Source organism: Mastigoproctus giganteus, chromosome 12 (genome assembly GCF_048544385.1).
Source record: "Mastigoproctus giganteus isolate SK-2022 chromosome 12, ASM4854438v1, whole genome shotgun sequence".
Classification (NCBI taxonomy): Eukaryota; Metazoa; Arthropoda; class Arachnida; order Uropygi; family Thelyphonidae; genus Mastigoproctus; species Mastigoproctus giganteus.
The window spans coordinates 77,209,899-77,236,497 of record NC_143586.1 but is presented as its reverse complement, the minus strand read 5'-3'; the positions used below and the strand labels follow the sequence as shown (position 1 = coordinate 77,236,497).

Genomic DNA, 26,599 nt, shown 5'->3' with positions numbered 1-26,599 from the left:
GCGAGACGATACTGGACCAACTGAATCTAACATTACTGAACACTGGTGAAAATACTCACCTTCCCTCTGGATCTATGTCAGCAATTGATTTAACTCTCTGTTCCCCCATATTATATCCCAGTATAGAATGGACAGTATTAAATGACCCACATAATAGTGACCACTTTCCAATCATATGCAGAATCCAAACGCTTCAAACATCATACCCTGATAACCGCTCAAAATGGAAATTCTCCAGAGCAGATTGGGAAAAGTTTTCAAACCGTCTTTCTTTTGATTGCCAATTGATCAGACTACAACCCATTAATGATGTCACAAAGCATATTACCAAGCAAATACTGACCATTGCCTCTGAAGCAATACCTCAAGCCTCCACATGTAAACACAAAAACCTTAAACACTGGTGGAATGAAGCTTGTACCAATGCCAAAAAGGAAAAAAATAAAGCTTGGAACCTGTTCCGGAAGTTCCCAACTACCAACAACCTAATTCAATATAAAAGGCTAAAGTCAAAAGCTAGACAAATTAGAAAAAAAGCCAAGAAGGAATCATGGATACAGTTTGCCTCCACTATCACAAAGGATACTAACAGTCGTCTAATCTGGAAAAAGATTCGGCAATTAAATGGGAAATATCTACCTCTTCCTTCTCCCATCTTAATCAAAAATGGACAGGAAATTTCTTCTGAAGAAGAAATAGCTAACACCCTTGCAGAGAATTTCTACCAAACATCTGCCACGTCAGCATATGACAACTCCTTTCTGAAAATCAAAACTTCGGCGGAAAGGTACAAAATAAAATTCCATACTACCCAATATATTGCCTATAATCAACCGTTTAACCTATTTGAACTGCAAACAGCATTAAATAGATCACCCAACAGTGCAGCTGGACCTGATGGTATATATTATGCAATGCTGAAACATATAAACAGTACGGCATTGAATTTACTATTAATTTTCTATAATCGGATTTTTCTTGAAGGTACATATCCATCTTCCTGGCATCATTCCATCATTTTAGCCTTTCCTAAACCAGGAAAAGATCACTCACTTCCAGAAAATCACCGACCTATTTTTCTAACCAGCTGCCTAAGTAAAATCCTAGAAAGAATGATACACAGAAGGCTTACCTGGGTTCTTGAAACTAAAGCACTGATGAACAACAATCAGTTTGGTTTCCGACAAAACAGAGCCACTTTGGATCTAATGGTGAAAGCCGAGACTAACATCCGTAATGCTTACGTCAAAAATGAACATCTTGTAATGGTAAGTCTCGATATAGAAAAGGCTTTCGACACTACCTGGAGGTATGGCATATTGAGAGAACTTCATTCCATAGGATTGCGAGGGCACTTACCAGAATTCATTAGAAATTTTCTTCAACACAGAACCTTTCAGGTCCGCTATCAATCTGTACTTTCTCGGTCCTACACTCAGGAGGAAGGTGTCCCGCAGGGATCAGTACTGAGCTCTACCCTCTTCTCACTTAGACTGAACACCATAACACACAACATCCCAAATACTGTAGAACTATATATGTATGCTGATGATCTAACTATATCTTGCCGTTAACAAAATATTCATACCATTGAAAGACAGCTGCAACTCTCCATAAATAAGTTGGAGGCATGGACAATGCAGAATGGATATCGATTATCAGATCAAAAAACTATTGCAGTCCACTTTTGCAAAAAACGTAAACTACACCCCGAACCGGAACTCAGATTAAAAAACCATTTGATCCCTCTCACCAGTAATCTTCGTTTCTTAGGCTTAATATTGTACAACAAACTGAACTTCATTCCACATATCACATACCTCCGAACTGTTTGTCTAAAGAAACTTAATATACTTAGGTCCATTTCTGCTATGACATGGGGAGCAGATAGATACACTCTGTTACATTTGTATCGTGCTATTATCAGATCTCGTTTAGACTACGGTGCTATCGTATATGATTCAGCTAGGAAAAGCGCATTAATCAGACTTAATACCATCCAACACAGTGCCCTTCGCACTGCCCTTGGCACATTTAGAACATCCCCTGTTCAGAGTCTGTATGTAGAGGCACATGAACCTCCACTTCACCTTCGAAGGAAAATGTTGCTTCTAAATTATGCACCTAAAATTCAAAGCCTTCCAGACCATCCCGTTCAACTGTTGCTTTCCAATCCTGAGTGGACAGCTTTCTATAACAGTAAACCAACTGAAAATAGACCAACTGGTATTAGATTAAAAGATTTGATTCACACCTGGAATATTGATTTTGATAACATACTTCAAGAGACCGATATTCCTAACCCACCCTGGTCTGTAAATCTCACTCACTGTGATACCCACTTTCAGCAGTGGGGAAAAAACTCCCTGGCAGATGAAAATATCAAACAACTACATAAAGAACATGCCCTAAACAATATACAAAGCTGCCAAATATATACAGATGGCTCAAAAACAGGTTCTGCCGTTGGTGCCGCAGGTGTCTTTCCGTCCTTTACAGTCTCCATATCACTACCAGTTGAATGCAGCAGTTATACTGCTGAGTTATATGCAATCAAACTAGCCTTACAGAATATTAGCCCTCTCCACAATGCTAGCAGTATAATATACACTGATTCATTGAGTGCAGTGTCTGCTTTGGGCAATCAATTTTCAACATCACAACCAATCAAAAAACAAATCATATGCTGTTTAAACCATCTACGAAGTAGGAATCATTCAGTGAAATTCTGCTGGATCCCAGGGCATTCTGGTATCTTAGGCAATGAGAGAGCAGATCAGGCAGCCAAAAAACCAAGCAGTACAACACCAGCAAATTACCAAGTACCATATAGAGATTATTTGAAGCATATTAAAAAAGTCTGTATGTTTCAGTGGACAGAAATATGGAAGGCACAAAGTAATAACAAGTTGCTCCAAATCAAAGATGAACCAGCCTTATGGATTTCCAGCTTCAGACAAAATAGACAGGAAGAAGTTATACTAGCAAGACTAAGAATTGGACATACGCACCTAACCCATATGTTTCTACTCATGGGGGATGACCCACCTCGATGCACACATTGTACACTACCGCTTTCAGTCAGGCATATACTTTTAGATTGTCCTCACTATTCCCATTTCAGAAGTTCTTTCCAAGCTCAATCACAACTGCAAGAACCACTATCCCTTAACCACATGATTGGCAATAGTGCTAACCTGGCTACACTCTATACCTTTCTGAAGCAAATACATATATATCAATTCCTGTGATGCAAAAATGGAACAGATCATATTACTTTAGGATAATAATATAGGACCTGGCACATTTTGGCCTTAGCTGCCCCTGTGCCCTTAAATACCAATAAAAGTAAAGTGAAGTGCAGCCATTATCAACCCACTGCAGGATGGAAGCCTCCTCAACAATTCATGTTGAGGGAAATGGACCATAATCTGCCACGCTGGTCCAGTGCGGGTTGGCAGATCAACCGTATTCAGCAGTCAGGGGCTTGAACCCCGGTCTACTCAAAGAGCGTGTGCTACTGCACTCCCGCTCCTGCCCACTCGGCTACGGAGGTCGGCTAAATACCAATACCAATAACTATTCAATCCACCATTAGAAAACCTCTACAGAAATTAGCCTAGCATAATAAAACCAGCTGGTCTCCGCCTTCTCGAACTGATGCAGGTTTGGGATGTTTCCATTCATTCTGTACAACAGGTAGTAACGTGCGCTCAACCACCATGGACTCCTCCTACCGATCTGTGATACTTACCTCTGCCAATGGGAAAAAAATATTCTACAAGTTTCAAATGTGAAACAACTTCATGAAGTTCACACTCACAGATATACTGATTTTTCTCCAATTTATACAGATGGCTCTAAATCCAATTCAAAGGTTGGAGCAGCAACAGTGTTCCGAAATACCACTATTCCAGCATCCCTTCCACCTGAATTCAGTATCTTCTCAGCAGAATTATATGCAATTAAACTGGCCTTAGAAAATCTCTGTTCTGACTGCTCATTAAAATTTGTCATTTGCACAGATTTCCTCAGCTCAATCTTAGCATTATGTAATTCTTCAGATAAAGTTCACCCTGTTCTAAATGAAATTAGAAGATTATTACGGCAGATTGAGGAATGCCACCGACTGGTCACCTTCTGCTGGATTCCAGCACATTCTAGAATTTCTGGTAATAAACTGGCTGATAAAGCTGGAAAAAAGCAGTGACCACTTCCCAATAGTATGCAACTTTCTGAAAGCAAAGACTCCTTCAATTCAACCCTGCAGAAAGTGGAAATTTGTCCGAGCAGACTGGGCAAAATTTCAATCATCAATTGACCTCGATGAGGAAAAAATCCGCCTCCAGCACATTGATGATGTAACAGATTACATCACGTCGCATCTTCTAAATGTGGCTAAAGACACAATACCAATATCAAATCCGCCGGGCCGAAAGCATTATAATTACTGGTGGAATGATAAATGCACCACAGCAAAGAGAGCAAAAAATAAAGCCTGGAATTTGTTTCGGAAATGTCCGTGCACAGTCAATCTCATTAATTATAAGAAATTAAGGGCAAAAGCACGCTTCATACAAAAACAAGCAAAGAAAGAATCCTGGACCCGTTTTGCATCCACTTTTCACAGAAATACCGATCCCAAAATAATATGGAAAAAAAATTAGACAGCTGTCTGGTAAGTTTCCTACCATACCTTCTCCAATCCTCTCCTGGAATGGAAAAGATCTCTCTAATCCAGTAGATATAGCTAATGCTTTAGGCAATACTTTTGCAGAAATCTCAGCGTCAGCCTATACTACCTCATTCCAAAGAATTAAAAACACTAAAGAAAAGCATGCTATTCATTTTCAAACTACCCGTCTTCTCCCATATAACAAACCTCTGCAATATTCTGAACTTTTACATGTCATTAGAACAGCTCACAATGGTGCTGCTGGGCCAGATGGGATTTATTATGTCATGCTACAACATCTTGATGACAAAGCTCTGCGCTGCCTCCTGGTCTTTTACAATCGCATATTTTTAGAAAATGTTTTTCCAGCATCTTGGCTTCACTCTACAATTTTGACATTCCCGAAGCCTGGAAAAGATCCATCCAACCCAAATAGCTATAGACCCATATCTCTCTCAAGCTGCCTCAGTAAAATCCTTGAGAAAATTATCCACAGAAGACTCATCTGGATCATTGAGTCAGAACATCTAATGAGCCATTGTCAATGTGGCTTTCGCCAAAACAGATCATGTTAAATCTTATGGTCAAGGCCGAATTTGCCATCCGTAATGCTTTTGTCAAACATGAACATCTAGTAATGGTTTCAATAGACATAGAGAAGGCTTTTGATACCACCTGGCGGTATGGTATACTTAGTGATCTTTACCTTCTCGGACTACGAGGCAATCTTCCTATATTCATTCAGAACTTTCTACATACTAGATCATTTCAAGTTCGATATCAACATGCCCTTTCCCCAACTTTCATCCAGGAAGAAGGTGTTCCACAGGGATCAGTACTGAGTGCCACTCTTTTTGCTCTGAGAATAGATTCTATTACTATGCAGCTTCCAAATACAATTGAGACTTACCTTTATGCAGATGACCTTTCCATCTCTTGTCATTCTCAAAACATGAGGTCTATTGAAAGACAGCATCAGATATCACTTAATAAAATTCAACAATGGGCGAGCCTCAACGGCTATCGGCTCTCACAACAGAAAACAGTTGCCATCCATTTCTGTAGACAACGCAAACTTCATCCAGATCCTGAACTTCAAATTTCTAACGTCTTTGTCCCGGTCACCAGCAACATCCGATTTCTAGGATTAACCCTTGACAATAAGTTAAATTTCCTAGATCATATTAAAAATGTACGGACTTCATGTCTAAAAAAGTTAAACATACTCAGAGCTTTATCTGCCCAAACATGGGGTGCAGATCGTACTTCTCTGCTTCGGCTATACAGGTCATTAATCAGATCCCGCCTTGATTATGGAGCTCCCATCTATGATTCTGCCAGAATGAGCACATTACGCTGGCTTGATCCTATTCAACACAGTGCTTTGAGGATTGCACTTGGTGCTTTTAGAACGTCGCCCAAACATAGTCTCTATATTGATGCTCATGAGCCCCCATTATCGTTACGTAGAAAAACACTGTTACTAAAGTATGCCGTTAAGATACAAAGCTGTGCCTCGCATCCGATTCAGTCATATTTGTTCAATCCACCACTAGAAAACCTTTTCAGAAATAAACCTAGCATAGTAAAGCCAGCTGGTCTTCGTCTCCTTGAACTGATGGAAGTTTGGAATCTTTCCGTTCATTCCGTACAACAGGTAGCAACCTGCTGTCAACCACCATGGGTTTCTCTTCCTCTGGTGACTTGTGACACTTATCTCTGCCAATGGGGAAAAGACATTTTACAAGCATCTAATATCATACAACTTCTTGCAGTTCACACTCAAAGATATAGTGATTTTTCCCCAATTTATACAGATGGCTCTAAATCAAATTCAAACGTTGGAGCAGCTGCAGTGTTTCCGAATACCGTTATTTCAGTATCCCTTCCACCTGAATTCAGTATCTTTTCAGCTGAAATATATGCAATTAAACTGGCCTTACAAAATCTCTGTGCTGATCGATCTTTAAAATCAGTTATTTACACCGATTCGCTTAGTTCAATCATGGCTTTATGTAATTTCTCAGATAAAGTTCACCCTGTTATAGAAGAAATACGAAACATATTACTAAAAATTGAAGAACGCCGGCAACAGGTCATCTTCTGTTGGATTCCAGCACATTCTGGTATTTTGGGCAATGAACTGGCTGATAAAGCCGCAAAAAATCCAAATAGCTTAGACTTAACTAATATCCCTGTTCCGCCATCAGACTTTGCAGTAGCTATTCAAGCTGCATGCTTGTCAGAATGGACAACAATCTGGCACTCTCAAACAAATAATAAATTCTTTCAATTTAAACACGATCCAAAAAATTGGTGCTCCAGTATCCGTACATCAAGACGAGAAGAAGTAGTCCTATCAAGGGCAAGAATAGGTCATACCCATCTAAACAATCTTTATTTACTTAGAGGAGACGATCCATCACAGTGTCCACATTGCTATATAAATCTGACTGTTAAACACATACTCATTGACTGCCCCTACTATAGACAAGACAGAGCATCAACCCTGCTATCACTGGTAAATCTTAATAAACCAATAACTTTAGAGAATCTCATTGGTGACAAGGCAAATATTTTTGAATTTTTCAACTTTATGAAGCAGATTGGACTTTTAAATCTTTTCTGATTTTATAAAAATTTTTTGATTTCCCTATATAAAAAATGAATAGGCGCATTATAGCCATAGTAGTTTATGCGCCATTAAGCACCCATAACAACAACAACAGCTGCAAAAAATTGAACTACCTTAGATTTCACCAATATCCCTGTTCCAGCATGAGACGATGCACAAATCATTCATGTCCCATGCCTATCAGAATGGACAACAATCTGGCACTCTCAAACTAATAACAAGCTCTTGCAGTTCAAACAGGATCCCAAAATTTGGCGGTCCAGTGTCCGTACATCTAGACGAGAAGTAGTAGTCCTTTCTAGAGCAAGAATAGGTCATACACATCTGACCCATCTTCATTTGCTAACAGGAGATGATCCACTGTAGCGTCCACATTGTTCTATAAACCTGATTGTGAAACACATTCTCATTGAATGCCCATACTATAAACAAGACAGAAATTCAACCCTGCTATCATTGGTTAACTTTCGGAAACCAATAAACCTAGAGAATCTTATCGTTGACAATGCAAATGTTTCTGAAATTTTCAACTATCTGAAGCAAATTGGAGTTTTTAATAATTTCTGACCTCAGCCTTTTCTGACGTTATGAAAACTTCTCATCTACTCCTACAATAAATGAATAGGCACATTATAGCCAAAGCAGCTTATGCGCCACCAAACTCCCATAACAACAACAACAACAATTACCCACAAAAGAGGTTAAGTTACATTCTATAATTTAAGAGAACTGTTAAATTTCTTCTAAAGAGATTCATCAAAATTCATTAACTACATTTTCAAAAAGTGAAGAAATGATATATTTTCCTTGATGCTGAAGTTTATTTTGCTATATGAACATGGAATGAATGCACACAGTGACATAGCAATCTCATAATAGGAATTATTACCAAACCATTCATTAGTAAAATGAATGGTTTGGTAATAATTATGTTGTGGTTTACCTGTTGTGTTGATAAGCTTTTTATTATATATCTGGACATTGTGGCCTAACTACTTAGGTCACTGAAAGGATAAATTTTTAAATTTTTATATATTACCTGGTCTTGGCGCATTATAGCCTTAGATGCTAATGTGCCAATAAAATCCAAACCAACAACAACAACAGCCTCTTGTGTACCTTTATAAGGTCAGTTTAGGAATTCATTACATTTTTAAAGTACAATGAAACATGTACAGAATAATTAAAAAAACTTTATATTCAGGTGCAGGTTAAAACTTGCACTCTGATAACAGCAAATCATGCTGCATTTATTGAATGCAGCACTGTGAGGTCAGTCAGTCATTGTACTTTTTGAATGACCTCACAGGAACTTCTTCAATGTAATATATATGCAATGTTAAAAGTGATGACTAAGCTTTTGGGTATTGTAAAAATGTGCATACACCTTTGGGAGTACTTAATGATAAAAATTGATTCAGAAAATAAAATTACCTGGAAGCGTTTTTGGGAAAGCTGCCAAAGGAAATGCAATTACAAAACCCAGAAATGCAGCAAAGACAAATCCTATCCACCATGCCCCAACCCAAACACTACTGGCAGTTGTGAGACCTAAGCTGCAAGAAAGATGAAAATAATCAATTTTATGATAAATTACTGATCTTTAAATAGAGAAAGTGAACCTCTGTGATATACTTACACTTTGGGATCCACTCCAATGTCAGTATATATTTTGAGGAATTGGCCTCCCACTAAATAACCTACAGCAGGGCCCACCACAGCCATGGTATAATATATGCCTATTAAAATATTTGATAATTTATTCCTGTATTACTCCATATTGATTTTTAATATATATATTATAATATGATATTTATTTTATTTATTTATTTTTCCAAGTTTAGAAGGAAGAAATCCTTCAAAATGAAGGAAGGAATCCTTACAAAAATTAACAGTTTAACAAAATTAAAATGGAGGATTGCTGTTTTGGTAACATTGGGTGTGCAAAAGAATTATTCAAAAATAAAAATTTGAAAAAACATAAAAATAAAAACAATGCATGTCAAATTTCACAGTTAGCAGTAAAGGTAACACTACACCTAGGTCTGCATCTCTAAGGAGAACAGTGTTCAATTTTAAGTTTTTAGGCTTAAATGCAAAATATATGAGAACACGGTGTATGAATAATTTTTGCATTGATTATAATTGAACCCAGTGCCGGACCAAAGTATTTCCGTGCCTCGGGCAGAAATGTTTTTCAGTGCCCTCTTACTAAGGATATATATATATATTTCTTGCCTCATTGTTCTTCTGTTTTTGGCACCTCTTAAAGATTGGCGCCCTGGACAAGGGCCCTAATAGCCCATGCCTTAATCCGGCACCGATTGAACCCGCTCTTCTCATTTAGCACAGATAATTATATGGTATAACAATTTTAAGATTCTTATCATACTCAGATACAGCCATTCATAGCTACAGATCTGACCATTCTAGGGGGTCTGCATGGAGAGCAGTCAAACTGGAAAACTTTGGATTAATTTTGAAAATACTGAAAAATTATATTTTTCGTCAAAAATTTATTCAACACTTATAAAACAGTTCTCAATGGTTCTGACATTTGGATGCTACAATGTGTTCAAATTTATAATCAGCAATAACCATCTTAACATTTTTTTTGGAAATTTTAATACATTATAAATAAAGTTTACTTTCATTTTTAAAAGTTTATTCATAAATTATACATTAAGTTTACAACCCAGAATGCTTTAAGCTTAATTCATGTTAGTTTTGTCTGTCTGCAGCTTTCTGTTTCATTTACCTGAAACTTTCTGTTTCTCACATTCTCATCAATTGCTTCAGAGTAGATGTTGTCAAACTTTAGAGTAATATCGGTTCCAACTACCAGTGATTACATTTTAAAGATAGTTGAGCTGTTCAGAGTTGAGATCAGTTGCCTCACCCTAACAATGACAAGCTTGGACATGTTTGGAAGAATATACTACATAAAATAAATAATTACAACTTGAGCAGCAGTTGTAATTATTTATTACAAAATTACAACTTTGCATCCACAATATATTTATATGTATATATAAATATGTTTAATGATGTGGATATAAAGAAAAACTGAAACTGAACATAAAATATCATTACATCCTATGCTGAGAAAATATTACTATATATTTTGGGGTTGAGGATATATTTCTCCTTTTATGCCCTTTTGTTTAAAAACTGGAAAAGTCAATGACCCATTAATGGGGATCATTTTCAAAACTTTTTTTGAACTATTACCCATCAGTTTTGGGATGGGGAATAATACTCCCCCACTGGCCCAAATAAGGTATTTCTGTGCCCCTAGCAGGCAGATAGATTTTTTGGTACCCCTTTACTATGGATATATATATATATTTTTTTTTTTTTTCATGATTTGTAAAATTTGGTGCCCCTTAAAGAATGGCACCCCTGGCAAGGGCCTTTATAGCTCATACCTTAATCTGGCATGCCCCCAACACCCATGCCCTTGTTTAAAGATAGGAAAAGCAAAATGAATGTTATCTGAAATTGAATATGAAATATCATCCATCCCTGAGCTTATAAAATATTATTATACTCTTTGGGCATTGGATATATATCTAGGGATGTGCTGTCAATTTGTTTACAAAAGGGTTGACTCAAGAAGAATTTTAGCTAAGAATCGTCCTGATTAATAGTTGTTAAACAATTTTATTTATTTATTTATTTTTTTTTTTTAACAAAGGCAAGCCCCTTCCAGCACACACCCCTGTATATATCTCTCCGGTGCCCTTCCTTAAAAATCAGAAAATTAAATGAATCATTAATTTAATGCCAAATATTTAAGAGATCATCTGAATATTCCCTTTCCAAACTGTTATGGAACAACCTTTCAAGGTTAGGGAATAATCTCACTGGCTCCATGTAGGTTTTCACAAATTAAAAAAAAGTGAATGAATTGGGAGTCACTTTTGAAATAATAATAATCAATAGTTTTCTACAAATTCACCACTTTGTTTTTATATCCGCGCCACTAAACAAACATACAGTATATAATGTATGCAAATTTCCCACTTTTCTAGCTTGTACACATCTACAATCCTAAAGCACATTTCCAGAAATATTTCTTGCCATTGCACCTAGAATACACGCAATTCTGCTTTCGCTCGCTCCTATCAGTGGAATGGCGATGGTCACAGATCTTTCTGCTTTTTCGCATTAAAACATCAAACATAACTTACTACTCTGTGGTAGGAAGGAACATTTTCTACCGAACGCCCTGCTACGGAGGCACTAGTGACACTATTTATTTATTATATAATTAGAATAAAAATACTCTATTTTAAAGTAGATAAATAAATCTGCTATTTTTAGAAGATTTATTTATCGATACGTACAAGATAAAAAATATTTTTTTTATTTTTATATATATATTTAAAATAAACAAATTCTTTATAAAAAATCTTGGCGGTATATTACTAACTTGGTGGTAACTTAACCTAGTTGGCCCGGGTTGCTTGCCCTCCTGGTAAGCGCAGTTGGTAGGATCGCCGGCCTGCCCCACACTGGGTGGAAAAGATTATTATTATTATTAGCTATATGGTTGAAAGGAAGCCTGAGGCTTATGCTGCACCAGCCAAAAAAAAAAAAAAAATTCCCCGAGTTACCCTGACAGAGAGAGAGAGCTAGAAGGGAATCACCAAGAAAGAGAAGAATGATGATATCCAGCTCAGGACCCTGGGTGTGCCAAGCCCATACTCACCAGATGTGAGCCCCCCGGGGATAATCTGAGTTCGAATCCCGTCGATGATGCTAGGAATTTTTACGGGAATTTTTCACAACGTCGCTGAGTTAGTTGATCTCAAGCGAGGAGAGCATGAATTTTTCTGTCGGAAAATCTGTTTTTTTCGTCCAGCAAAACATAAATTCGACCTCAGAAAAAACGCAATTTACAAACAATATACAGGAGCAACTTCACCTTAGTCGCCGATTCTTCTAAAACCCAACAACAACCAACAAGCCCCGAGTGCCAACCGAATTGTGACCAGGTGACTTATCTGTACATTCTTTCACTGAGAGAACTTTCTAGAGCGACCAGTACTCCTTTTTAGGTTCCTACATTTTCAAAAACTGTTTCTTTGATAGAAGCTTTTATACCAAAAAGTTCTTGTAGAGAGAGAGAGAGAGAGAGAGAGAGAGAGAGAGAGAGAGAGAGAGAGAGCGAAAAACCATCTTTGTTTATATTTTTCTTTCTTACCTACACTGGTGTACAAAACTTAAGGAACAACACTATTCCTAAAGGTTACAACCACAAAATCTTTACTTAAGATGATGATGGGATTCTTCCTCTAGCTCAGAAAACTCACCTGAGAGGGCATAAATTCAAATTGAGGAAAGACAGATGTAGGATAGACGTGCGGAAATATGCCTTTAGCCAGCGGGTGGTTGGTTGGTGGAACAGACTTCCATCCCTTGTGGTGGAGGTTGATAGCCTAAATAAGTTTAAGGCTCAGCTGGACAGGTATTTTGAACGAACAGAGAGGTGAAGTGGGTTTTTTTTTTTTTTTTTTTTGGCTGATGCTGCATAAGCTTGCTTTCTTGCATCAAATGCCTCTACTAATGCTAATGCTAAAGATACTCTCTAGTGATGAGTCTCAGCAGCGATTGTGGACGTCAGCTAATTTGGCGAGAGGTTGGCAAAAGGTATCAAACCCGCAAACATCACTGAAAGGGATCGATGTGGCAGTCGAGGTGTTCTCGTCTGGGGGCGGCGTTATCTTGGATGGATGTACACAACTTCAGATACTGGAAGGTGGTACTGTAACCGGTGAACGATACTGTACTGAGGGAATCCTTCCCCATTTGTGTCTGTTCCGAGGTACCATTGGCCCCGAGTTCGTGTTTATGGATGATAACGCCACACCACATCGCGCTGCAGCTGTTGTATGCTTTTGGAAAGTGAGGACATTGTTCGTATGGATTGGCCTGCCCGTTTCTGCCGATCTGAATCCCATTGAACACATATGGGACGCTCTCGGGAGACGCCTAGCGGCACGTCCACACCCACCAGAAAATGCTCACCAGCTGAAGATGGCGCTGACAGAAGAATGGACGATGCTACCACAAGAACTTATCAACAACATTGTTCTAATTATGGACAGGCAGTGCAAAGCCTGTATCTATATCATGGGTGGCCATATCTCATAATGAGGACCACCTCTTCCCTTTGTTCCATCTTTGCCAGTGATGCATCTGTATCATGGCAGCCAGTACCATGTTGCCTTTTTTGAATAAAGTTCCTCTGTACCGTTTTATTTCCATGTTTGTGTCGGTGTTGTTTCTTTCATCATTTCTGGCTCAGAAGGTTCCTTTGGTATCCTTTTCTCATATCCAGGCCACTCCTATGAGAAGCTACAAGTGAAAACCTGACTGGTCCTTAAATTTTGCACACCAGTTACTAATACCTGCGTGTACACTAATGCTAGGAGTTTGGTAAATAAATTTGATGAATTTGAGGTATTGCTCAAAACATCAAAGGCAGATATTGTTGGGATATCAGAGACGTGGTGTCACACAGATATAAGTAATGCGGAACTGGAATTTGGGGAATACAATGTGTATAGAAAGGATAGACAGGACAGGAGGGGAGGAGGGGTTATGCTATTAGTTAAGAAACACATAAAATCCAAGAAAGTGAAGCCAGTCGACATCGATGGACAGGGCAGTGTCGAGTCAGTTTGGTGTGACATAAGCATAGGGAAATCAAAATTGAGAGTAGGAGTGTGCTATAGGCCTAATGACTCTGATGAGTATAATAAGATATTGTACAGGGAAATAGAGTGGGCCAGTAAATCAGAGAGTCTTATAATGGGGGGATTTTAATTTCTCAGATATTGACTGGAATTTGTGGGTTGGTCACTCGCACACTAGCAAAAGCTTTTGTGGATTTATTGGATGATTGTTTTCTACATCAGCATGTTCGTGAGGCAACAAGAGGGAGCAATACTCTTGATCTGATTATCAGTAGTGATTCTTCATGCATTAAGAACCTGCAGATAAATGAACCACTAGGTAGCAGTGATCACAGTGTGTTGAACTGGGATTTACTCAAGGAGGTAACTACCATCAGAGGTAAAGGGAAGGGTTTTTGTTTTCGTAAAGGCGACTATGATGGTCTGAGACAGTATTTAAATTCTATACAGTGGGACCAACTGATGATGTTACCAACAGCAAACTCAAAATGGGAAGCATTCAAGGAACTAATCTTGGAGGCTACCAGGCTTTACATACCAACTAAGAAATATTGTTCAAGGTTTAGGCCTAAATGGTTGTCAGATGAACTAATGAGACATGTAGCAGAGAAGAAAAATGCATGGGATACATACAAATTAATGGGTGACATGGAAGCCTATGATAGATATAAGTTGCTCTGTAACCAAGTCACAAAGGAGATTAGGCAGGCAAAGGCAGACTACGAAAAATCCTTGGCAAAGGATGCAAAGAAAAACAGAAAAGAGTTCTTGACATATTTAAACTCAAGAAGGAAAAGGATGAATCAGATTGGTCCACTGGATATTGATGGTTCAACAGTTGAGGATCCTGCTCAGGTGGCTAACAATCTAAACGAGTATTTTGCATCTACAATCTAAACGAGTATTTTGCATCTACATTCACGCATGAGGAGTTATTCAGGAAGGAGAATGATGTAGGTAAAGTAAACATTGGCAGTGAGCTGGATGATTTTGTAATAACTGAGAGGAAAGTGGAGGAGAGATTGTTGAGGATAAACACAAGAAAGGCACCTGGGGTGGATGGGATCTATCCAGTTATATTAAAGGAGGCAGCAAAGGAAGTAAGCAAACCCCTAGCCATAATTATGAGAGCTTCTTTGGACTCAGGGGAGGTACCCATAGACTGGAGATGTGCTAATGTAACCCCAATTCACAAAGGAGGATCAAAGGCTGACACAAGTAATTATAGACCTATAAGTTTAACTTCTGTTCCAGGTAAATTAATGGAGGCACTGGTTAAAGAAGCACTGCAGGATCATCTAGACAAGAATTCAGTTATAGCTCAGACGCAGCACGGTTTTGTTAAGGGCAGGTCTTGCCTGACCAATTTGATTGGATACTATGATGTAGTCACAAAAGAACTGCATGCAGGGAATAACTTTGATATTATATATTTGGATCTTAGAAAGGCTTTTGATACTGTTGCACATGGAAGACTGCTGCACAAATTGGAACAGTGTGGCATTGGAGGCAAATTGCTGCTATGGATAAGGGGATGGTTGAGTGGCAGAAGACAGAGAGTGGTAATCAATGGACACTGCTCAATGCGGACTAATGTTATTAGTGGAGTTCCTCATGGTTCAGTGTTGGGTCCGTTGTTGTTTTCGGTGTTTATGAATGATATTGATGATGGGATATCAAGTTTAATGTCCAAGTTTGCAGATGATACAAAGGTTGGCAGGGTTGTTAAGGACACTACTGACGCTATGCTGCTGCAACAGCATCTGGAAAGGTTGAGCAGATGGGCTGAGAGGTGGCAAATGAAGTTTAACATTGACAAATGTAAAGTACTACATATGGGAAACAGTAACCCCAGAGCAACGTATCAACTCTGCGGTACTACACTGACAGTGGTGGAGAATGAAAAGGACCTGGGGGTAATTGTGCAGGCAGATATGAAGTTCTCTGAGCAGTGCAGACGAGCTGCAAGAGTAGCTCATGGTGTCTTGTCAATGATATACAGGAATTTTTCTAGCAGGGATAAGGAGGTGATTATTCCCTTGTATAATGCAATGGTTAGGCCACATCTTGAGTACTGTATACAGGTCTGGAGGCCTCATTTCAAGAAGGATGTAGAGCTGCTGGAACGGGTACAGAGAAGGGCAACAAGATTAGTGAATGGAACAAAGGGTTGCTCTTACGAAGAAAGGCTTAAGTTTTGCAAATTACAGAGTCTGGAGACTAGGCACCGGCGAGGTGATCTGATAGAGGTGGATAAGGCTTTGAATGGTTTGAGCATGCTCAATGCCAATGGGATTCTTCATCTTGCTCAGAATAATCACCTCAGAGGGCATAAATTCAAATTGAGGAAGGACGGATATCGGATAGATGTGCGGAAATTTGCCTTTGGCCAGCGGGTGGTTGGTTGGTGGAACCGACTTCCATCACTTGTTGTTGAAGTTGATAGCCTAAACAAATTTAAAGCTTAACTGGACAGGTATTTCGAACGAACGGAGGGGTGAAATGGGAGTGGTGTGTGTTTTTTTTTTTTTTTTTGGCTGATGCTGAATAAGCTTGCTTTCTTGCATCATATGCCTCTACTAATGCTAATGCTAATCTCTGCTTGGTCACATAAGGCACTGCTCCTGCTTCCACATGGCGGGGCTGGAAACCTTGGCAGGAAATTGATCTTCCAAGGGCCAAAAAGGAGCAGATATGGAGCACAATGAGTTTCCACTTTTAGAGCCAACAAGCTCTCGGCCAGAGACAAACTTATTATGAGATTTCACAACCCAAGAGATTTTGTGTTTACAACAGATTTTGATACATTTCTAATACTCACTTTTAGGCCGACTTACCTGGAGAGTATTGCAGCATCTCTAAGACCGAAGAGACTGCAATCAGGAGAACTACTTTTAGAAACTATAAATCGTAGACATTCAGTGAAACTGCTACTCCCTATGCATCTCTAAATACAATGAGTGATGCCAGAAACCTGAAAGGAAAAATAATCCTTTCAAGGCTAAAAGGAGCAACAATGTACTTGACAAACCAGGCTTCTCCTGGAATTATGGATCAAACTGATCATAATCGGCAGCAAGATGAGCCTAATCCATCTACTGCCAAAAGAAAGATGTGACGCAAACCATCTTTCCACTCTTTCTAATTTTTCATTCTCTATCAGACCAGCCAGTTAGTAAACTTTCTCCCTTTGTTATACAAAGGTGTCTTGAACATATAGCTGGTCCACCGAAAATGTTTCGCCGCTTGAAATCAGGCAACCTACTGATAGAAACGACAAATCATCGACATTCTGAGCTTCTTGAAACCACAACTTTTGGACGGATTCCCATCAAAGTCACTGCACATGCCACTTTAAATTCATCTAAACGGGTTATCGTGGAATAGGACCTCCTAAACAGCTCTGAAGAAGAAATCGTACAAGAGCTACAAAACCAGAATATCATACATGCCAAAAGAATCCTTATTAAAAAGGACGGAAACCTCATTCTAACCCACCCGCACTATCATACTTACTTTCAGTACTCCAACTCTACCATCATCAGTCAAAGCAGGGTAACTGAATTGCCAGGTAAAGCCATACATCCCCAATCCAATAAGATGCTTCAAGTGTCAAAAATATGGCCATTCCCAAACAGTATGCAGAGGATAATCTATTTCTGCCACCTGTGGCGGCCCCGAGTGCCAAGCGATAGTTCCCAAGCGATCTTTCTAGTGCGATTTTCTAGCGTTTTTCCTAGGGCGAGTACTAGTGCTTTCATAAATCCTCCAACGCTCGCAACGTTACTGCTGACCGCTCGCAACGTCACTGCTTCCCTCGCTGAGCAACGTCACTGCTACAACGCTAGCAACGTTACTGCTAACCCCGCTTGCAACGTTACTGCCATCGCTAGCAACGTACTGCTCTCCTCTTGTGCTGATCGCTTCGTCACTGGTTGGCACCGCTCCTGCCTCCACGTGGCGGGGCCGGTAATCTGGGAGAAGGAATTCCCTCTTCCAGGGCTAAAAGGAGCAACGATAGATTGCAATGAATATCCATCTCTGGAGCCCACAGGCGGCAAAGTTGTTAACTCTGTCTCAGAACATGAGTCCAATCGTCCGAAGAGACTTCGGACGGAAAAACAGATTTCAGATCTGCCAGCATTTCTTATAATGCACTCATTGTCCACACAACCTGTCGGCAAGCTATCACCTTTTCTGATACAGAAATGTTTAGAATCGGTTGTTGGATCCCCTAAAATGGTGAAGCGTCTCCAATCAGGAGACCTTTTAATTGAAGCAGCAAAAACATCTCATAAATTTAACAACATTCAACAATATTCCAGTGTCAGTTACGCCCCATAACACCCTGAACACGTCTAAAGGCGTTATCAGTGAATGGGACCTATTAACTGTTTCTGAAGAAGAAATAGTACAAGAGCTTAGCGATCAAAAGGTGACACATGCACGGAGAATACTGACCAAAAAAGATGGAAACCTACTACCAACTAGGTCCATTATTTTGACGTTCAGCACTCCAAATCTTCCATCTTCTGTCAAAGCTGGTTATCTAAACTGCAAGATTCGACCTTACATCCCGAATCCCATTCGCTGCTTTAAGTGCCAGAAGTACGGCCATGCACAGACTGCATGCAGAGGAGATGCTGTGTGTCCTATTTGTAGCTCAAAGGAGCAAAGTAGCTCAAACTGTAAAGGAAGCCATCCTGCATTTTCTAAAGCATGTGATCTCTGGAAAACAGGAAAAAAAATCCAGAAATATAAAGTGGAGCATAAAGTCACATATCCTGAAGCAAGAAAGCAAGTGCTGTTAACCATGCCTAGCAGATCATATGCATCAGTAACCAGAAGTAGCCGCTCAATTGCAACACAAACAGATGTCTCCATAGAACCAAGCAGTTCTTTTTCCACCTGGGCCAAAACTGCGCTGCTAACATCCAAAAAGAAACTTACAGTCAATGAGACTAACAATACACCAATTAGTATCCCAACTGATGCTAACTCATCATTGCCCGAAACAGCAAAATCAGCAAATGTTGAAGACCAAGAAAAAGGGAAACAATGCAATCGGAAAATGGAAATTGATATTCAACCAGAGGATGAAGAGTCAGTTTTAGAATTATATGCTAATGATACCATAGAAACAGGACGCCCAACCTTTTCAAAGAATGAAAAATCAAAACAAAGCAGACTGAAACCTTCTCAGAAAAAACAGTCAGATCAATCTTATTCAATCAAATCCAAACAATGAATAAATTCATACAATGGAATTGTAGAGGATTACATAGTAATTTTGATGACCTGAGCGATTTACTTTTTCAAACAAATGCAGTAGGTGTGCTTACAGGAAACATTTCTATCACCAAAAGTCTCTCTCAGATTCAAAAATTACACCATGTTTAGACGAGACAGAGATTCTGATGGTCCTGCCCGTGGGGGCGTAGCTGTTCTTGTAAAATCTACTATACCGTCAAGACATCTCCAGCTACAAACCTCCTTAGAAGTTGTTGCAGTTCGGATGGCATTGGGAATATCATTAACGCTCGCATCCATTTATATCTCGCCCAATTATCTTTGCTCCCTAGCTGAACTTGACAATCTAATCGCACAACTGCCGCCTCCTGTCTGCTTATTCGGTGATTTCAACGGCCACCATCCATTGTGGGGATCTTCCACCATGGATAGGAGAGGCCAATTAATTGAATCATTCCTGGATAACCATAACCTGACTCTGCTGAATTCTGGCTCTCAAACTTATATACAACTACCTACAGGTACTACCTCAGCCATAGACTTGTCCATCTGTTCAGCATCTCTTTTTGCAAGCATGAAATGGTTAGTGTTGAATGATCCATTCCACAGTGACCATTTTTCTATTATCAATTCAATTGAAACCCAGGCTGTGTCATGTCCAAAAGGCCGTACTTCTTGGAATATTTATAAAGCAGACTGGGTAAACTACTCAGTTTGAGTCCTTCTCGACACTCAATATGTTCAACATCAACATATTGATGACGTAACTGACCACATTACCAGCCAAATCCTATATGCAGCAGAAATTTCAATCCCAAAATCAGACCAATGCAAACATGTACACAAAAACCAGTGGTGGAATACGGATTGCTCTAAAGCAAAAGTAGAAAAAAACCGTGCTTGGAACCGGTTCCGCAAATTCCCAACTACTGCCAACCTAATTTTATACAAAAAACTCAGAGCAAAAGCAAGGCAAATTAGGAAGAAAGCAAAACGTGACTCCTGGTTAAACTTTGCATCAACTATTAACAAAAATACTGACACTCGAATTATATGGAAAAAAATACAAGCTCTCAATGGAAAATTTCCTCCGCAGCAGTCCCCGATAATACAATGGAATGGGCAGGACCTATCCTCTTCTACTGACATTGCAAATGCTTTAGCAGAATCTTTCTATAACATTTCCGCCTCCTCTTCTTATGTCACCTCCTTTCAACGCATTAAATCTGTTGAGGAACGTCATAAATTTAATTTTTCAACAAGACTCTCACTTCCATATAATCAACCCTTTTCTATAGCTGAACTCAAAGAATCCTTGAGCAAATCTCCAAATAGTGCAGCAGGACCAGACGGCATTCACTATAGTATGCTGAAGAATCTATGTGAAGCCGGATCTTCTCAGAAAATACATATCCTCTCCCATGGCATCATTCCTACATTTGTGCTATTCTAAAACCAAGTAAAGATCCTTCCATAGTTGAGAATTACAGACCAATATCCTTGACAAGCTGTTTGGGCAAAATCTTTGAAAGGATGGTGCATAAGAGGCTCATGTGGGTGCTAAACTCCCAAAACGTTCTTTTCGATCACCAATACGGCTTCCGTAAAAACAGATCTACCCTAGATTTACTAGTCAAAATTGAATCTAACATACGTAACACTTTTGTCATTAGACAACGTCTGGTAATGGTGAATCTAGATATTCAGAAAACATTTGATACCACTTGGCGTCATGGTATTATTAAAGATATACATCAGTTGGGGCTGAGAGGCTACCTTCCACAATTCATCCAGAACTTTTTAAGGTTACGCACCTTTCAAGTCCGATACCAAAACATGCTATCAGCAACTCACATTCAAGAAGAGGGTGTTCCTCAGGGTTCCATACTGAGTGCTACCCTATTTGCTATTCGGGTCAACCACATATTGGAAGAACTTCCAAAATCCATACAAACATACATGAATGCAGATGACCTCACCATATCCTGCCAGTCACAAAGTATGAATACTGTTGAAAGGCAGTTACAAATTGCTCTTTCCAGAATAGAATCGTGGACCTTACGTAATGGATACCGCCTAGCTGAGCAGAAATCCACCACTACTCATTTTTGCAAATTACGGTCACTGCATCCCGATCCTGAGCTAAAGATCAATAACATTTCAATTCCTCTTATTCACACTGTCCGTGTTCTTGGCCTCGTACTTGATAAGAAACTGAACTTTCAAGCATATGTAGCTTATCTTAGAACTATCTGCTTGAAAAAGTTGAATATTCTCCGGTTTGTGTCATCTATGTCATGGGGTGCTGATCGACATACCCTGATCCATCTTTATCGAGCTCTAATCAGATCCCGCTTAGATTATGGCTCTCCAGTGTATGACTCTACAAGAAGAACTAGTTTAGAGCGATTAAACACGATCCAGCACAGTGCGCTGAGAGTTTCTCTAGGGGCTTTCAGAACCTCCCCTGTTCAGAGCCTTTATATTGAAGCTCATGAGCCACCTTTACATCTTCGGAGGAAAACATTACTTTTGATGTTTGCCGCAAAAATTCGCAGTCTTCCCTCCCACCCTAGTTGGAAATATCTGTATAATACCGAATGGGAGTCATTTTACAACAGTAAGCCAAATGAAAACCGACCTGCTGCACTTAGACTTAAAGAACTCACTCAAGCATGGAATATAGACATCAGCAATATATTTCAGGACATGACACCTCCTGATCCGCCTTGGAAAAATATTTCTGTTAATTACGACAACTATTTTCAACAGTGGGGTAAGAACGCCTTGTCCCCATCCAATATCGCACAGTTACATGAAACTCACCCTTCTAACTCAGAGGCCTGTAAAATCTATACAGATGGATCAAAAACTGAGACCCAAGTAGGTGCTGCAGCAATCTTCCCTTCATTCACCATTTCTGTTTCATTACCAACAGAATCCAGTATCTTTACTGCTGAGCTCTATGCTATTAATTTAATTTAGCTCTTGATCGGATAACTGAATTTTTAATTACGACCACTTTAATATACACCGGCTCACTCAGTGCTGTCACTGCTATAATAAGTGGTAACAACTCTTCTCACCCTGTAATAAAACAGATTCGTTCTAAGCTACTTGCCTGTAAGGAATTAAACCAAACTGTGACATTCTGCTGGATCCCAGGACATTCTGGAATAGCTGGCAATGAAAGAGCGGATCATGCAGCCAAACAACCAGAAACCACCATTTCGCAGAATTTTCAAGTTCCATATACAGATTACAAACACATTATCCGTAAAGCATGTTATAACAGTTGGTCATTAATCTGGAAAGGTTATCCAGGAAATAAACTCTACCAAATAAAACCGGAACCAAAGCTATGGCAATCCAGCTTCAGAAAAAACAGGCGAGATGAAATAATTTTAGGAAGGCTAAGGACTGGGCATACTCACCTCACTCACCTATATCTATTAACTAATGACAGCGCTCCACAATGTACATTCTATCAAGTACAACTGACCATTCGCCATTTGTTAGTGGACTGTCCCTACTTTCAAAATATCCGCTTAAACACCTTTAAATCAATAGCTAATACACAGTCATGAATAAATTTATTACAGATTCTGGGTGATGATTATAATATCGGTGTTTAGATACACCATAGATAACTCTTAATAAACTACAAAGTAGTTGTTGTAGGCATCATTTGCTGTTTCTCATATTGTGCTCTGCCTTCACGACGAGTTGCCATGATATTGCACTACTTCGAATAAGTAACTCTTCACTAATAGAGAAGACTATTGTTACTTATTCTCAGTTGAGTACCACCACCCAGACAGCACTGTTTCACGGGTATTGGCCGATCATCAGTGGGTGGGCAGGTACCCTGGTAATGCAGACATGACGACCCAGTTGTGAAGTTAATCACACAATATGAGAGATGCCAAGAGGTGTAGATGTCAATATTTAAAATAAATAAATGCACAAGGCATAATAGAAGGCAAATGATGCCTACAACAACTACTTTGTAGTTTATTAAGAGTTATCTATGGTGTATCTAAACACCGATATTATATAGATACCAAACTCTTAAAGTATTATGCCTTGTGCATTTATTTATTTTAAATATTGACATCTACACCTCTTGGCATCTCTCATATTGTGTGATTAACTTCACAACTGGGTCGTCATGTCTGCATTACCAGGGTACCTGCCCACCCACTGATGATCGGCCAATAGCCGTGAAACAGTGCTGTCTGGGTGGTGGTACTCAACTGAGAATAAGTAACAATAGTCTTCTCTATTAGTGAAGAGTTACTTATTCGAAGTAGTGCAATATCATGGCAACTCGTCGTGAAGGCAGAGCACAATATGAGAAACAGCAAATGATGCCTACAACAACTACTTTGTAGTTTATTAAGAGTTATCTATGGTGTATCTAAACACCGATATTATATAGATACCAAACTCTTAAAGTATTATGCCTTGTGCATTTATTTATTTTAAATAGATGATTATAATGAAAAAGAAATATTTATTTTCCTAAATCGCATAGGAATATATCATAAAATATAGTTATATTCACTATTAGAAAGACACAATATGGCCATAGCAGCCTATGTGTCGTTAAACACAACAACAACAACAAACAATATTGAGTGTACTTTATACACCACTGCCCGCCAAGTCTCTTTTAGCTTTCTGCCAAACCTTAAAGAACCTTTGACACTCTGCCACATCATAGGTAACGACGCTAATCTACTGGAGTTCTTTCACTTCACAAAAAAGACATAATTATATGATCGTTTTTGAGTAATGCCATCACAATCACCATGCATATTTAACATTCATAACGGTGATAGGTGCAATATGGCCTAAGCAGCCCTTGCACCAAAAAACAACAACAACAACAGCCACTTGTGGCTCAAAAGAATATAACTGTATAGAATGCAATGCACAGTCCCTTCGCTGCCCAAACTGCAAAGAAGACCACCCTACCTATTCCAGAGACTGTAATATATGGAAAAGAGAAAAGCAAGTTCAAAAATATAAAACTGAACATAAGATTACATATCAAGAAGCCAACAACAGATGCCACTATTTCCAGTAGTGAGATCATATGCAGCAGCAGCAACAACAGCAGCAACTAAAGTGCAGAAAACAAAGGTAGTTGCAACACAGACTGACATCTCAGTCTCGGCTAACATCTCAACAGCGGATTGGGCCTCCTAGAGCTACTCAAAGAACTTAATATCAAGGTAGACAAGGTTGCCCAAACACCAAAGCAACCCCTTCCACCCTGGCATGCTCATGTCCCGGCATGTGACTTGTCCCTTAGAAATTGGGGAAAGTCGGACACTCCATCATCGGTCTACCTGCAGCTTTATTCAGCACACCGAGCTGAACATTCTGACTTCGCGCCAGTTTACACAGACGGTTCGAAGTCGGAATCATATGTGGGATCTGCTGCTGTCTTTACAGACAGCACTACATCGGAGCAGATTCCTTCTGAGTGCAGCATATTTACTGCAGAGCTGCACGCTATAGAGTTAGCCTTGGATCACATTAGTAAATGCCAATACCAACGGTTCATTTTATATTCCGACTCCCTTAGCGTGTTACAGGCTTTAATATCTGTGAGATATAATCCTCATCCAGTTCTGTCTAGTATTCAGCAGAAGATTCACTTCCTCCGTGAATGTGAATATGATATCCGCTTCTGCTGGATTCCTAGCCACGTTGGGATTAGGGGAAATGATTTGGCTGACATCGCAGCCAAATCAGCAATTCCTAATAATAATCGCTGCCTGTCAGTCCCCTATACAGACTACAGGCAAATAATACATCAAAAGATACACCCCCAATGGCAGGATTAGTGGAATAGACAGACTGCGAATAAATTATATCTTATAAAGCCTGTAATTGAACCGTGGCAGTCTTAGTCTGCGCAGGAATCGTAAGGAGGAAGTTGTTCTTGTCCGGACCCGCATAGGACATAGTCATTTGACTCATTCTTTTTTGCTGAGGACTGATGACCCTCCTATGTGTGAGTCCTGTGGCACGATTTTATTTATTAGACACATTTTAGTTGACTGTCCAGATTTTAGCAATATCCGTTTTACCGCTTTTAACCATCTGACTGAGCCGTATACACTCAGTCAGATTTTATCTGACAATGCCAATGTGTCTGCTGTTTTTAGCTTTTTTAAATCAATAAACGTTTTTACTTGTATTTAAAATTTATTTGTTGATGTTATTTCTTTATTGATTTATCTTTTTTACATTTTATACCGTTGTTATTTTATATCTTTACTTGGTGACCTTAATAATTAGGTCAGTGAAATTAAAATTTTTAGATATCACCTAGTTTTGGCGCATTATAGCCTTAGTTGCTAATGCGCCAATAAAACCTAACAAACAAACAAACAAACAAGCGGATTGGGCACGTAATCTTCATTTACAAACAAAAGCAAAAGTTGACCAGGCAATTAATACGCCCATTGTAATCTCACCAGATACTGTAGATCCAACACCAACAAGCAGTACGAATCCCACCAACCTGTTGAAAAAACACAAAAAAATACTGACACTATGGGAATTGATGAAAAGGAGCAAGAAGACGAACCAGTTCTGGAACTTTACGCAAATGATGACATGGACAGTGGTGGCCGACCAAGCTTCCCTAGAAAAGAAAAAATCAAAACAAATCGATTAAAACGAGCAGCTCATACTAATTCATCTGAATCAGTTACTAAGCCCAAATAATGCGTACACTTCTACAGCGGAATTATTGTGGCAATCGAAGTAATCTAAACGATATCAAAGATCTTATTTCCGTATATGCCCCTCCAAGTATCTGTTTACAAGAAACAAACCTAATTCCGCACATGAGTATTACAATCAAGCACTACAATGTATAAAGGCAAGATCGAAAAACCACTACAGCTCATGGAGGAGTCGCCATTCTTGTCGACTCTAATATTCCATCCAAGCACATTCAGCTGCAAACATCCCTTGAAGCAGTTGCAGTACGCATCGTAACTGGAATTACCTTGACCATGGTTTCACTATCTTCCACCTAATCATGCGTATACACTGCAAGAATCTGAGGATTTAATTGAACAATTACCATCTCCTTTCTGTTTTATGGGGGACCTTAATGGGCATCATATCATCTGAGGATCACTTCATACAGACAAAAGAGGACAGATTATTGAAAAACTTATAGATAATAGGAACTTAACACTCATAAACACAGGTACTCACAACCATGTCCATTTACCAATAGGGCGTGCACTTGTACGATCCAGACTAGATTACGGGTCCCTGGTATACAATTCGGCCAGAGACAGT

At 39.2% G+C, this 26,599-nt stretch overlaps 1 protein-coding gene across 2 annotated transcripts in view; it reads right to left on the bottom strand.

Annotated features, from left to right (window-relative positions):
• Positions 1–26,599, bottom strand: part of LOC150077208 (solute carrier organic anion transporter family member 4A1-like) — a 748,389-nt gene that overhangs the window by 514,862 nt on the left and 206,928 nt on the right. For both annotated transcript variants that reach the window (XM_090386038.1, XM_090386039.1), the window contains 2 exons: positions 8,950–9,049; positions 8,745–8,866 (listed from right to left, as the gene is read on the bottom strand). In XM_090386038.1, the coding sequence (XP_090242164.1) occupies positions 8,745–8,866; positions 8,950–9,049 (222 nt within the window). The remainder of the gene's footprint in view (positions 1–8,744; positions 8,867–8,949; positions 9,050–26,599) is intronic.